At 43.3% G+C, this 16,437-nt stretch overlaps 1 protein-coding gene across 1 annotated transcript in view; it reads left to right on the top strand.

Annotated features, from left to right (window-relative positions):
* The window catches only part of LOC109885725 (nuclear receptor coactivator 2), a 223,519-nt gene that overhangs the window by 80,086 nt on the left and 126,996 nt on the right, over window positions 1-16,437 (top strand). Inside the window, 1 exon segment of the mRNA XM_031835033.1 lies at window positions 2,510-2,682. Within this exon segment, the coding sequence (XP_031690893.1) occupies window positions 2,510-2,682 (173 nt within the window).

Here is a 16,437-nt window from a genome sequence, read left to right as displayed (position 1 = left end):
ACCGTACTAAACTCTACTATACTAAACTAAATGGAACTCTACTCTACCATACTAAACTCTACTATACTAAACTAAATGGAACTCTACTCTACCGTACTAAACTCTACTATACTAAACTAAATGGAACTCTACTAAACTAAATGGAACTCTACTTTACTATACTAAACTAAATGGAACTCTACTTTACCATACTAAACTCTGCTATACTAAACTAAATGGAACTCTACCATACTAAACTAAATGGAACTATACTCTACCATACTAAACTCTACTATACTAAACTAAATGGAACTCTACTCTGCCGTACTAAACTCTACTATACTAAACTAAATGGAAGTCTACTTTACCGTACTAAACTCTACTATACTAAACTAAATTGAACTATACTCTACTATACTATACTAAATGGAACTCTACTAAACTAAATGGAACTCTACTTTACTATACTAAACTAAACGGAACTCTACTCTACCGTACTAAACTATACTATACTAAACTAAATTGAACTATACTCTACTATACTAAACTAAATGGAACTCTACTTTACTATACTAAACTAAATGGAACTCTACTCTACCATACTAAACTATAATATACTAAACTAAATTGAACTATACTCTACTATACTAAACTAAATGGAACTCTACTTTACTATACTAAACTAAATGGAACTCTACTCTACCATACTAAACTCTACTAAACTACTTTGCTCTTATTCTAACGTTCTATAGGCAACTCAAACGCTAGAGACTGAGCACTGCTCCATGTCTACACAGTACCTTAAGGATGCTATAGGCCTGCTAGTGGAGTTATAAACTACTTATCATAAGCCTAACTTTATGTAAGAGGCCAGACCTGATTATTTAACTAAACGTACAGTTAAATAAGGCTGACATGGCTGACCGCCTGGCTGACTCGGCTGACCGATTGGCTGGCTGACCGACTCGGCTGACCGATTGGCTGGCTGACCGATTGGCTGGCTGACCGATTGGCTGGTTGGCTGATCATGATTATGATGGTTGCCAACCCTATAGTTCTGTCATGATTATAACTCTGGTACGACACCTGTCACCTGTCTACTTCTTCCTAATTATTGGTGTATGAATCAGGTGCTACCGGTTCATCAAGGCACAGACAAACAGACTCCTAAACAGCTTCTATCCCCTGACAACTAATGCTCTCCCTCACACCTACACTGCTGCTAAAATGATTATTGATTAGTTTATTACCGCCACTACACTGCTGCTAAAATGATTATTGATGAGTTTATTACTTTCACTACACTGCTGTTTCAGTTACCATTATAATCTATCTATTTATCCTGCTTCTGGTCACACTTACTCCTGTTTACATACACAGTGCATTCAGAAAGTATTCAGACCCATTGACTTATTACACATTTTGTTACATTACAGCCTTATTCTTAAATTGATTTAAATATTTTTTCCCCCCCTCATCAATCTACACACAATATCCCATAATGACAAATATATATATTTTTTGCAAATGTATAAACAAAAACAATCCAGATATATCAAATTTTTACACAAGTATTCAGACCCTTTACTCTGTACTTTGTTGAAGCACCTTTGGCATAGATTACAGCATCAAATGTTATTGGGTATGACGCTACAAGCTTCCGCAAACCTGTATTTGTGGAGTTTCTCCCATTCTTCTCTGCATATCCTCTCAAACTCTGTCAGGTTGGATGGGGAGCATCGCTGCACAGCTATTTTCAGGTCTCTCCAGAGATGCTTGATAGAGTTCAAGACTGGCTCTGGCTGGGCCGTTCAAGGACATTCAGAGACTTGTCCCGAAGCCACACCTGCGTTGTCCTGGCTGTGTGCTTAGGGTCGTTGTCCTGTTGAAAGGTCTGAGGTCATGTGTGCTCTGGAGCAGGTTTTCATCAAGGATTTCTCTGTAGTTACTCTGTTCATCTTTCCCTCGATCCTGACTAGTCTCCCAGTCCCTGCCGCAGAAAACATCCCCACAGCATGATGCTGCCACCACCATGCTTCATCGTAGTGATGCTGCCACCACCATGCTTCATCGTAGTGATGCTGCCACCACCATGCTTCATCGTAGTGATGCTGCCACCACTATGCTTCATCGTAGTGATGCTGCCACCACCATGCTTCATCGTAGTGATGCTGCCACCACCATGCTTCATCGTATGGATGGTGGCAGGTTTCCCCCAGGCGTGACTCTTGGCAATTAGGCCAAGGAGTTCAATCTTGCTTTCATCAGACCAGACAATCTTTCTTCTCATGGTCTGAGTCCATTAGGTGCCTTTTGGCAAACTCCAAGCTGTCATGTACCTTTTTTACTACAGGTAACACATTGGACAGCTAAGCACAGTTCTATCAGTGTGAACAGAGTCAGGAATGTGAAGCTAATGCTCTACTTTATCTCTCTACATGTCTCTCTCTCTTTGTCTGTCTGTCTTTCTAACCGTCTCCCTCTCTTGGTCTCTCTATATCTGTCCCTACCCCCCTCCCTGTCTCCTCAGCCCCAAGCAAAGCATCGAGAAGAGAAACCGTGAGCATGAGAACAAGTACATTGAGGAGCTGGCCGAGCTGATCTTCGCTAACTTCAACGACATCGATAACTTCAACGTCAAACCAGACAAATGTGCTATCCTGAAGGAGACTGTCAGACAGATACGACAGATCAAGGAGCAAGGTAAAATACACTGGTACAACACTGCAATACACTGCACTGCAATACACTGCACTGCAATACACTGGTACAACACTACAATACACTGCACTGCAATACACTGCACTATAATACACGGGTACAACACTGCAATACAGTGTACTGCAATACACTGCACTGCAATACACTGGTACAACACTACAATACACTGCACTGCAATACACTGCACTGCAATACACTGCACTGCAATACACTGCACTACAATACACTGCACTACAATACACTGGTACAACACTACAATACACTACACTACACTACAATACACTGCACTGCAATACAATGCACTACAATACACTGCACTACAATACACTGCACTACAATACACTGCACTGCAATACACTGCACTACAATACACTGGTACAACACTACAATACACTGCACTGCAATACACTGCACTACAATACACTGGTACAACACTACAATACACTGCACTACAATACACTGGTACAACACTACAATACACTACAATACACTGCACTGCAATACACTGCACTACAATACACTACACTACAATACACTGCACTACAATACACTGGTACAACACTACAATACACTACAATACACTGCACTACAATACAATACACTGCACTACAATACACTGGTACAACACTACAATACACTACAATACACTGCACTACAATACAATACACTACACTGCACTGCACTACACTACAATACACTGTATTACAATACACTGTATTACAATACACTGTATTACAATACACTGCACTACAATACACTGCACTACAATACACTGCACTACACTACAATACACTGCACAGCAATACACTACACTGCACTACAATGCACTGCACTACAATACACTGGTACAACACTACAATACACTGCACTACAATACACTACAATACACTGCACTGCACTACAATACACTGCACTACAATACACTGGTACAACACTACAATACACTACACTGCACTACACTACAATACACTGCACTACAATACACTGCACTACAATACAATGCACTACACTACAATACACTGCGCTACAATACGCTGCACTACAATACACTGCACTACAATACACTGCACTGCTCGACACTACACTACAATACACTGGTACAACACTACAATACACTGCACTACACTGCACTACAATACACTACAATACACTGCACTACAATACACTGCACTACAATACAATACAATGCACTGCACTACACTACAATACGCTGCACTACAATACACTGCACTACAATACACTGCACTACAATACACTGCACTGCTCGACACTACACTGCACTACAATACACTACAATACACTGCAATACACTGCACTACAATGCACTGCACTACACTACAATACACTGTACTACAATACGCTGCACTACAATACACTGCACGACAATACACTGCACTGCTCGACACTACACTACAATACACTACAATACACTGCACTGCTCGAAAACTACACTACAATACACTGCACTGCTCGACGCTACACTGCGCTACACTGCGCTACACTGCACTACAATACACTGCACTACAATACACTACAATACACTGCACTACACTACACTACAATACACTGCACTACAATACACTGCACTACACTGCACCACAATACACTGCACTACAATGCACTGCACTACAATACAATACACTGCACTACACTGCAATACACTGCACTGCAATACACTGCACTGCTCAACATTGTGCTACACTGCACTACAATGCACTACACTACAATACACTACAATACACTGCACAACAATACACTGCACAGCTCGACACTACACTACAATACACTGCACTACAATACACTCCACTACAATACACTGCACTGCACTACAATACACTACACTACAATACACAACTCGACATTGCGCTACACTGCACTACAATACACTGCACTACAATACACTACACTACAATACACTACTACACTACACTACAATACTCTGCACTACACTGCAATACACTACACTACACTACAATACTCTGCACTACACTACACTACACTGCACTGCTCGACATTGCGCTACACTGCACTACAATACACTGCACTACACTACAATACAATACACTACACTACAATACTCTGCACTACAATACACTACACTACACTGCTCGACATTGTGCTACACTGCACTACAATACACTGCAATACACTACAATACACTACACTACACTACAATACTCTGCACTACAATACACTACACTACACTACAATACACTACACTACACTGCTCGACATTGTGCTACACTACACTACAATACAATACACTGCACTACAATACAATACACTACACTACACTGCTCGACATTGTGCTACACTACAATACACTGCACTACACTACAATACACTACACTACACTGCTCGACATTGTGCTACACTACACTACAATACACTGCTCGACATTGCGCTACACTACACTACACTACACTGCTCGACATTGCCCTACACTACACTGCTCGACATTGCACTACACTACACTACACTGCTCGACATTGCCCTACACTACACTGCTTGACATTGCGCTACACTACACTACACTGCTCGACATTGCACTACACTACACTACACTACAATACACTACACTACACTACACTACAATACACTGCACTACACTACACTGCTTGACATTGCGCTACACTACACTACACTGCTCAACATTGCACTACACTACACTACAATACACTGCACTACACTACACTACAATACTTGCTTTATTGGTCCATTTTTGTTGTTGTTACAGTCACAGTACCCAATGGCTGCATTTACACAGACAGCCCAATTCCATGCAAAATCAATGACCACACACTGTTACTGTGTTGACTTGAAACCTGCTGAGCTGTCTGCCGTGTTAGGTAGTGCCAGGGAGGCAGTAGTCTATAGTGTTTCAGAAACACTGTCTGTGTGCTGTGGTTGTTTGTGACTCAGACCCATGGGTATCTGTATTTAACTTGGCACACCTACACGGCTGCTAAAAAATTATTATGGCCCCTAGACCAACCGCTCAAGAAAGAAATTGTCCCGCGGCTGAATCTAGTCGATAATCCATACATTAGGATATAAAGAAAATATATTTCAGAGGAACAGAATATGAGTCGTCTACTATATGTTATCTGGCTATAGGCCTGTTCATTTATCAGACTAGATACTGTATGTTACCTGGCTATGCTTCATGCCATACGACTGTAGGCCTGTTCATTTATCAGACTAGATACTGTATGTTATCTGGCTATAGGCCTGTTCATTTATCAGACTAGATACTGTATGTTATCTGGCTATAGACTGTTCATTTATCAGACTAGATACTGTATGTTATCTGGCTATAGGCTGTTCATTTATCAGACTAGATACTGTATGTTATCTGGCTATAGGCCTGTTCATTTATCAGACTAGATACTGTATGTTATCTGGCTATAGGCTGTTCATTTATCAGACTAGATACTGTATGTTACCTGGCTATGCTTCATGCCATACGACTGTAGGCCTGTTCATTTATCAGACTAGATACTGTATGTTATCTGGCTATAGGCTCTATGATATAGACTGTAGACTTGTTCATTTAGCTGACAAGTTATGTTATCAGTCCTGTGTCATTCTTTTATAATGATTTATGATTTTATATTAAGAATAATACAAATGAATTTCGCTGAATAAAATACAATGGATATTTGTCCCCTTTCCAGAGCGAGAGTGGGCGGATATGAAGTGTCTATGTTGAGCATAAAAGTGATCATTTGAAAAAGGCCCTATATGCTAGATTATATATATTATTAATACAGGTATTTGACAACTTTTATTTTGAATTATACAAACCATTTAGAATGTTTGGTTATTTAATTTATTTAACCAGGAACAAGTTCTCCTTTACAACTGCGACCTGGCCAAAGAAAAAAATAAGCTTGCTTACCGCAGGCTGCACACTGATCAGACTTTTCTCAATTTAATCTTGTCTTTACTAATATGTAAAATTAGTTTTAGATTTAGAATGACCCATTATCACACGAACAGGAACACATTTCATTCATATGCACCGGAATAGTGAATAGAGTCCATTTTCCCGCCGGTATGTTTTTAACTTGGGTCGTCTACTCCGGTAATTTCGCTGCGCCACAGGTGATTTTTTTTTCCTCCACCCAAACTCTGTATGCCATGGGTTCTCCAACCTTGTTCCTGCAGCTACCCAGTGCTTCATGTGGGAAACCAAGTGAAATATGTTCAGGAACATCGACAGTAACATGTTTTCACAACAAAACATATTTCATTAAACTGTTGACAGCCGTTCTCTCTGCGCGCCGGAGAAAGGAATGAAGGAAAGAGGGTAGGAGATTTAAACGCACGTTGGTGATATATTCCGTATAGCCAAAGATAACGTGTCAGTCTAATTATTGATGTATCTTTAAAGTACTATTAGTAGGCTGTTCAAAATGTAAAACAAATTCGCAATAATTGTAGGCTAAATCTGAATTTGTTAAATTTAGACTAAATCTGAATTTGTTTAATTTAGGCTAAATCTGAATTGGTTTAATTTAGGCTAAATCTGAATTTGTTTAATTTAGGCTAGATCAATTTTGTTCCAAAGATATCTTAAATCAGTATATATATTTTTCCTTCTGTCATGTGTAATATCAGGATGGCAATATTTTGTATAATGGCACAGTCATTATTTTAATTATTATTATTTTTTTTTGGGGGGGGGGGGCTTGGGCTCTTTTATAGGCCTATGAATGAGCTCTAATATGCATATAGGAAGTGCTGTCCATTTCATTGTGTTAGACTTTGAAACAACATCCACAAAGACCATGTTCTACACTCCGTTTCTGTTGTTGAACTTCTTTCTTCAAATTGACCAATCACAGTGAGGTCAGTTTTAAAAGCCTAATTCTGTTTTGGTGAATTGTGTTTTGATGTGATTTTCAATCCATTTATATTGATGTCAGAGTGGTTAGAGGGACAGTAGAGCCCTGAGTACCAGGCCATTAGGACCTGATGGAGGGACAATAGAGCTCTGAGTACCAGGCCATTAGGACCCTATGGAGAGACAGTAGAGCCCTGAGTACCAGGCCATTAGGACCTGATGGAGGGACAGTAGAGCCCTGAGTACCAGGCCATTAGGACCCGATGGAGGGACAGTAGAGCCCTGAGTACCAGGCCATTAGGACCCGATGGAGGGACAGTAGAGCCCTGAGTACCAGGCCATTAGGACCCTATGGAGAGACAGTAGAGCCCTGAGTACCAGGCCATTAGGACCTGATGGAGAGACAGTAGAGCCCTGAGTACCATGCCATTAGGACCCGATGGAGGGACAGTAGAGCCCTGAGTACCAGGCCATTAGGACCTGATGGAGTGACAGTAGAGCTCAGTAGATCACCAAGGTGGCATAGCAGTTCAGACGTCTTTTGTCCTCGTCTTGTCGTGTCCTGTATATATATATATATTTACAACTTTTTCACATACATTTAATTTTTATTTTCCATCAACTCATCTTCAAAACACTCTCCTGCAACCCGCCTCACCAATGTATATTTATAAAAAAGTATTATTTACCTCAGATCTGTAATCCTCCAAGAAGCTAGCCAGAAACTCCAAGAAGCTAGCCTGAAACTAGCCAGAAGCTAATCCAGAAGCTAGTTCAGAAGCTAGTTAGCTCCTTTACTGGCAAATCGTTAGTATTCAGCTAACCACGGTTTGTGGTCATCAGCTATCCTTTAGCTCGAAAATCTATCGCCAGTTCTGTACGGCGCAGCGCAGCTCGGAACGGAACATACCGGACCAATTTTTCTCTCCATGTCCCTGGATTTCGACTGCTCTCTGGACATTCATACCCGGATCTCACAGCTAGCTAGCTGCTATCCGTGTGACTATCGGCCTTCGTCGATTCCGGAGCAAACATCAATTATTCCGGAGCTAGCAAGCTCCGTCAATCACTCCTGAGTTCCATCAATCACACCTGGGCTGCAGTCACCTATCCGGACCCGTTTTACTGCCTTCGCGGAGCCCCACCGGGCCTTCACAACTGGACTGCCGACGTTATCTACCCGAAGGAGTTATTCGGCTGGCTCCTCCGTCGCGACGTTACCTGAACGCCCATCTGCGGCCTGCTAACCGTTAGCTGTCTTACCGGCTGCTATCTGAATAGACAATCGGACAATTTTTAAAAAAAAATTATTTTTATTTTTTTAAATATTATTATTATTATGTTTTCTTCTTGGGCCTCTATAACTATATCTATTGTTTTTATTTTTGTTGTTGTTGTGTGATTTGGATTAATCCCCTCTACCACACGGAACCCCACTAATCTACTGACGGAACGCAAGAGGTAGCTAACAACAGACCTCCATCCTATGCTAGCTTGCTACCGATGCCCTGGCTAGCTGTCTAAATCACCAACCAACCTCTCCACTCACCGGACCCTTTTGATCACTCGACTAAGCATGCCTCTCCTTAATGTCAATATGTCTTGTCCATTTCTGTTCTGGTTAGTGTTTATTGGCTTATTTCACTGTAGAGCCTCTAGTCCTGCTCACTATACCTTATCCAACCTATTAGTTCCAACACCCACACATGCAATGACATCTCCTGGTTTCAACGATGTTTCTAGAGACAATATCTCTCTCTTCATCACTCAATACCTAGGTTTACCTCCACTGTATTCACATCCTACCATACATTTGTCTGTACATTATACCTTGATGCTATTTTATCGCCCCCAGAAACCTCCTTTTACTCTATGTTCCAGACGTTCTAGACGACCAATTCTCATAGCTTTTAGCCGTACCCTTATTAGACTCCTCCTATGTTCCTCTGGCGATGTAGAGGTGAATCCAGGCCCTGCAGTGCCTGGCTCCACTCCTATTCCCCAGGCGCTCTCTTTTGACGACTTCTGTAACCGTAATAGCCTTGGTTTCATGCATGTTAACATTAGAAGCCTCCTCCCTAAGTTTGTTCTATTCACTGCTTTAGCACACTCTGCCAACCCGGATGTTCTAGCTGTGTCTGAATCCTGGCTTAGGAAGACCACCAAAAACTCAGACATTTTAATTCCAAACTACAACATTTTCAGACAAGATAGAACTGCCAAAGGGGGCGGTGTTGCAATCTACTGCAAAGATAGCCTGCAGAGTTCTGTCCTACTATCCAGGTCTGTACCCAAACAATTTGAACTTCTACTTTTAAAAATCCACCTCTCTAAAAACAAGTCTCTCACCGTTGCCGCCTGCTATAGACCACCCTCTGCCCCCAGCTGTGCTCTGGACACCATATGTGAACTGATTGCCCCCCATCTATCTTCAGAGTTCGTGCTGCTAGGCGACCTAAACTGGAACATGCTTAACACCCCAGCCATCCTACAATCTAAACTTGATGCCCTCAATCTCACACAAATTATCAATGAACCTACCAGGTACCTCCCCAAAACCTTAAACACGGGCACCCTCATAGATATCATCCTAACCAACTTCCCCTCTAAATACACCTCGGCTGTCTTCAACCAAGATCTCAGCGATCACTGCCTCATTGCCTGCATCCGTAATGGGTCGGCGGTCAAACGACCTCCACTCATCACTGTAAAACGCTCCCTGAAACACTTCTGCGAGCAGGCCTTTCTAATCGACCTGGCCGGGGTATCCTGGAAGGATATTGATCTCATCCCGTCAGTAGAGGATGCCTGGATATTTTTTAAAAATGCCTTCCTAACCATCCTAAATAAACATGCCCCATTCAAGAAATTTAGAACCAGGAACAGATATAGCCCTTGGTACTCCCCAGACCTGACTGCCCTTAACCAACACAAAAACATCCTATGGCGTTCTGCATTAGCATCGAACAGCCCCCGTGATATGCAGCTGTTCAGGGAAGCTAGAAATCATTATACACAGGCAGTTAGAAAAGCCAAGGCTAGCTTTTTCAAGCAGAAATTTGCTTCCTGCAACACTAACTCAAAAAAGTTCTGGGACACTGTAAAGTCCATGGAGAATAAGAACACCTCCTCCCAGCTGCCCACTGCACTGAAGATAGGAAACACTGTCACCACTGATAAATCCACCATAATTGAGAATTTCAATAAGCATTTTTCTACGGCTGGCCATGCTTTCCACCTGGCTACTCCTACCCCGGACAACAGCACTGCACCCCCAACAGCAACTCGCCCAAGCCTTCCCCATTTCTCCTTTTCCCAAATCCATTCAGCTGATGTTCTGAAAGAGCTGCAAAATCTGGACCCCTACAAATCAGCCGGGCTAGACAATCTGGACCCTTTCTTTCTAAAATTATCTGCCGAAATTGTTGCCACCCCTATTACTAGCCTGTTCAACCTCTCTTTCGTGTCGTCTGAGATTCCCAAAGATTGGAAAGCAGCTGCGGTCATCCCCCTCTTCAAAGGGGGGGACACTCTTGACCCAAACTGCTACAGACCTATATCTATCCTACCGTGCCTTTCTAAGGTCTTCGAAAGCCAAGTCAACAAACAGATTACCGACCATTTCGAATCTCACCATACCTTCTCTGCTATGCAATCTGGTTTCAGAGCTGGTCATGGGTGCACCTCAGCCACGCTCAAGGTCCTAAACGATATCTTAACCGCCATCGATAAGAAACATTACTGTGCAGCCGTATTCATTGATCTGGCCAAGGCTTTCGACTCTGTCAATCACCATATCCTCATCGGCAGACTCGACAGCCTTGGTTTCTCAAATGATTGCCTCGCCTGGTTCACCAACTACTTCTCTGATAGAGTTCAGTGTGTCAAATCGGAGGGTCTGCTGTCCGGACCTCTGGCAGTCTCTATGGGGGTGCCACAGGGTTCAATTCTTGGACCGACTCTCTTCTCTGTATACATCAATGAGGTCGCTCTTGCTGCTGGTGAGTCCCTGATCCACCTCTACGCAGACGACACCATTCTGTATACTTCCGGCCCTTCTTTGGACACTGTGTTAACAACCCTCCAGGCAAGCTTCAATGCCATACAACTCTCCTTCCGTGGCCTCCAATTGCTCTTAAATACAAGTAAAACTAAATGCATGCTCTTCAACCGATCGCTACCTGCACCTACCCGCCTGTCCAACATCACTACTCTGGACGGCTCTGACTTAGAATACGTGGACAACTACAAATACTTAGGTGTCTGGTTAGATTGTAAACTCTCCTTCCAGACCCATATCAAACATCTCCAATCCAAAGTTAAATCTAGAATTGGCTTCCTATTTCGCAACAAAGCATCCTTCACTCATGCTGCCAAACATACCCTTGTAAAACTGACCATCCTACCAATCCTCGACTTTGGCGATGTCATTTACAAAATAGCCTCCAATACCCTACTCAACAAATTGGATGCAGTCTATCACAGTGCAATCCGTTTTATCACCAAAGCCCCATATACTACCCACCATTGCGACCTGTACGCTCTCGTTGGCTGGCCCTCGCTTCATACTCGTCGCCAAACCCACTGGCTCCATGTCATCTACAAGACCCTGCTAGGTAAAGTCCCCCCTTATCTCAGCTCGCTGGTCACCATAGCATCTCCCACCTGTAGCACACGCTCCAGCAGGTATATCTCTCTAGTCACCCCCAAAACCAATTCTTTCTTTGGCCGCCTCTCCTTCCAGTTCTCTGCTGCCAATGACTGGAACGAACTACAAAAATCTCTGAAACTGGAAACACTTATCTCCCTCACTAGCTTTAAGCACCAACTGTCAGAGCAGCTCACAGATTACTGCACCTGTACATAGCCCACCTATAATTTAGCCCAAACAACTACCTCTTTCCCAACTGTATTTAATTTTAATTAATTAATTAATTTAGCTCCTTTGCACCCCATTATTTTCTATTTCTACTTTGCTCATTCTTCCATTGCTAAACTACCATTCCAGTATTTTACTTGCTATATTGTATTTACTTTGCCATCATGGCCTTTTTTGCCTTTACCTCCCTTCTCACCTCATTTGCTCACATTGTATATAGACTTGTTTATACTGCATTATTGACTGTATGTTTGTTTTTACTCCATGTGTAACTCTGTGTCGTTTTATCTGTCGAACTGCTTTGCTTTATCTTGGCCAGGTCGCAATTGTAAATGAGAACTTGTTGTCAACTTGCCTACCTGGTTAAATAAAGATGTTCTCAACTTGCCTACCTGGTTAAATAAAGGTGTTCTCAACTAGCCTACCTGGTTAAATAAAGGTGTTCTCAACTAGCCTACCTGGTTAAATAAAGGTGTTCTCAACTAGCCTACCTGGTTAAATAAAGGTGTTCTCAACTAGCCTACCTGGTTAAATAAAGGTGTTCTCAACTAGCCTACCTGGTTAAATAAAGGTGTTCTCAACTAGCCTACCTGGTTAAATAAAGGTGAAATAAATAAATAAATAAATAAAAAAGTACCAGGCCATTAGAACCTGATGGAGGGGCAATAGAGCCCTGAGTACCAGGCCATTAGAACCTGATGGAGGGGCAATAGAGCCCTGAGTACCAGGCCATTAGGACCTGATGGAGGGGCAATAGAGCCCTGAGTACCAGGCCATTGGAACCTGATGGAGGGGCAATAGAGCCCTGAGTACCAGGCCATTAGGACCTGATGGAGGGGCAATAGAGCCCTGAGTACCAGGCCATTAGAACCTGATGGAGGGGCAATAGAGCCCTGAGTACCAGGCCATTAGGACCTGATGGAGGGGCAATAGAGCCCTGAGTACCAGGCCATTAGGACCTGATGGAGGGGCAATAGAGCCCTGAGTACCAGGCCATTAGAACCTGATGGAGGGGCAGTAGAGCCCTGAGTACCAGGCCATTAGAACCTGATGGAGGGGCAGTAGAGCCCTGAGTACCAGGCCATTAGAACCTGATGGAGGGGCAGTAGAGCCCTGAGTACCAGGCCATTAGAACCTGATGGAGGGGCAATAGAGCCCTGAGTACCAGGCCATTAGGACCTGATGGAGGGACAGTAGAGCCCTGAGTACCAGGCCATTAGAACCTGATGGAGGGGCAGTAGAGCCCTGAGTACCAGGCCATTAGAACCTGATGGAGGGGCAATAGAGCCCTGAGTACCAGGCCATTAGGACCTGATGGAGGGGCAATAGAGCCCTGAGTACCAGGCCATTAGGACCTGATGGAGGGGCAATAGAGCCCTGAGTACCAGGCCATTAGAACCTGATGGAGGGGCAGTAGAGCCCTGAGTACCAGGCCATTAGAACCTGATGGAGGGGCAGTAGAGCCCTGAGTACCAGGCCATTAGAACCTGATGGAGGGGCAGTAGAGCCCTGAGTACCAGGCCATTAGAACCTGATGGAGGGGCAATAGAGCCCTGAGTACCAGGCCATTAGGACCTGATGGAGGGACAGTAGAGCCCTGAGTACCAGGCCATTAGAACCTGATGGAGGGGCAGTAGAGCCCTGAGTACCAGGCCATTAGAACCTGATGGAGGGGCAATAGAGCCCTGAGTACCAGGCCATTAGGACCTGATGGAGGGGCAATAGAGCCCTGAGTACCAGGCCATTAGGACCTGATGGAGGGACAGTAGAGCCCTGAGTACCAGGCCATTAGGACCTGATGGAGGGACAGTAGAGCCCTGAGTACCAGGCCATTAGGACCTGATGGAGGGACAGTAGAGCCCTGAGTACCAGGCCATTAGAACCTGATGGAGGGGCAATAGAGCCCTGAGTACCAGGCCATTAGGACCTGATGGAGGGATAATAGAGCCCTGAGTACCAGGCCATTAGGACCTGATGGAGGGATAATAGACCCTTGGCATCACCAATCATCTGAACATTTAGTCTGGACCACAGCACATCAACTGATCTGTCCTTTGGTAGCCATTCATGAAAATCCCAGGAAGGCGCTAGCTATTCAAAACATGAATTTAGTCGTCTAACTTATGTTCTTTTGAGTGTTTCTTATCTCAGCACATCGTCTGTACATTCTCCTTAAATTGGTGGATTGTCAACATGGTGGATAAAATAAAATAAAATCATTAAATCATTTCTACGTAGCAAAATCAGTTTTAGCAAAATCAGTTTTGATTGAGACTCTGTGAGACTCTGTACCGGTACCCCCTGTATATAGCAGTGTGAACAGACAACACAGAGTTACACATGGAGTAAACAATTAACAAGTCAATAACACAGTAGAAAACAAAGGGGGAGTCTATATACAATGTGTGCAAGAGGCATGAGGAGGTAGGCAAATAATTACAATTTTGCAGATTAACACTGGAGTGATGAATGATCAGATGGTCATGTACAGGTAGAGATATTGGTGTGCAAAAGAGCAGAAAAGTAAATAAATAAAAACAGTATGGGGATGAGGTAGGTGAGAAAGGGTGGGCTATTTACCAATAGACTATGTACAGCTGCAGCGATCGGTTAGCTGCTCAGATAGCTGATGTTTGAAGTTGGTGAGGGAGATAAAAGTCTCCAACTTCAGCGATTTTTGCAATCCTGTATATAGCCTCCACATTGACTCTGTACCGGTACCCCCTGTATATAGCCTCCACATTGACTCTGTACTGGTACCCCCTGTATACAGCCTCCACATTGACTCTGTACCGGTACCCCCTGTATATAGCCTCCACATTGACTCTGTACTGGTACCCCCTGTATACAGCCTCCACATTGACTCTGTACCGGTACCCCCTGTATATAGCCTCCACATTGACTCTGTACTGGTACCCCCTGTATACAGCCTCCACATTGACTCTGTACCGGTACCCCCTGTATATAGCCTCCACATTGACTCTGTACTGGTACCCCCTGTATATAGCCTCCACATTGACTCTGTACTGGTACCCCCCTGTATATAGCCTCCACATTGACTCTGTACCAGTACCCCCCTGTATATAGCCTCCACATTGACTCTGTACCAGTACCCCCCTGTATATAGCCTCCACATTGACTCTGTACCGGTACCCCCTGTATATAGCCTCCACATTGACTCTGTACTGGTACCCCCTGTATATAGCCTCCACATTGACTCTGTACCGGTACCCCCTGTATATAGCCTCCACATTGACTCTGTACCGGTACCCCCTGTATATAGTCTCCACATTGACTCTGTACCGGTACCCCCTGTATATAGCCTCCACATTGACTCTACTGTTATTTTACTGCTGCTCTTTTAATTATTTGTTGTTCTAATTTAAATGTTTTACTTAACCAACAATGCAGTTTTAAGAAAAATAAGTGTTAAGGGCTTGTAAGTAAGCATTTCACTGTAAGGTTGTATTCGGCGCATATGACAAATACAATTTGATTTGATTCTGTCAGTACAGTGGTATGGTCTTGCTGATATAATACTGCCAGTGCAGTGGTATGGTCTTACTGATATAATACTGCCAGTGCAGTGGTATGGTCTTACTGATATAATACTGCCGGTGCAGTGGTATGGTCTTGCAGATATAATACTGCCAGTACAGTGGTATGGTCTTACTGATATAATTCAACCAGTACAGTGGTATGGTCTTACTGGTATAATGCTGCCGGTGCAGTGGTATGGTCTTACTGATATAACACTGCCGGTACAGTGGTATGGTCTTACTGATATAATACTGCCAGTACAGTGGTATGGTCTTACTGATATAATACTGCCAGTACAGTGGTATGGTCTTACTGATATAATACTGCCAGTACAGTGGTATGGTCTTACTGATATAATACTGCCAGTACAGTGGTATGGTCTTACTGGTATAATACTGCCAGTGCAGTGGTATGGTCTTACTGATATAACACTGCCAGTGCAGTGGTATGGTCATTGTAACCTCAAAGA

Source organism: Oncorhynchus kisutch, linkage group LG11 (genome assembly GCF_002021735.2).
Source record: "Oncorhynchus kisutch isolate 150728-3 linkage group LG11, Okis_V2, whole genome shotgun sequence".
Classification (NCBI taxonomy): domain Eukaryota; kingdom Metazoa; phylum Chordata; class Actinopteri; order Salmoniformes; family Salmonidae; genus Oncorhynchus; species Oncorhynchus kisutch.
The sequence above is the reverse complement of the archived record's forward strand: the minus strand, read 5'-3'. Positions and strand labels throughout refer to the sequence as shown.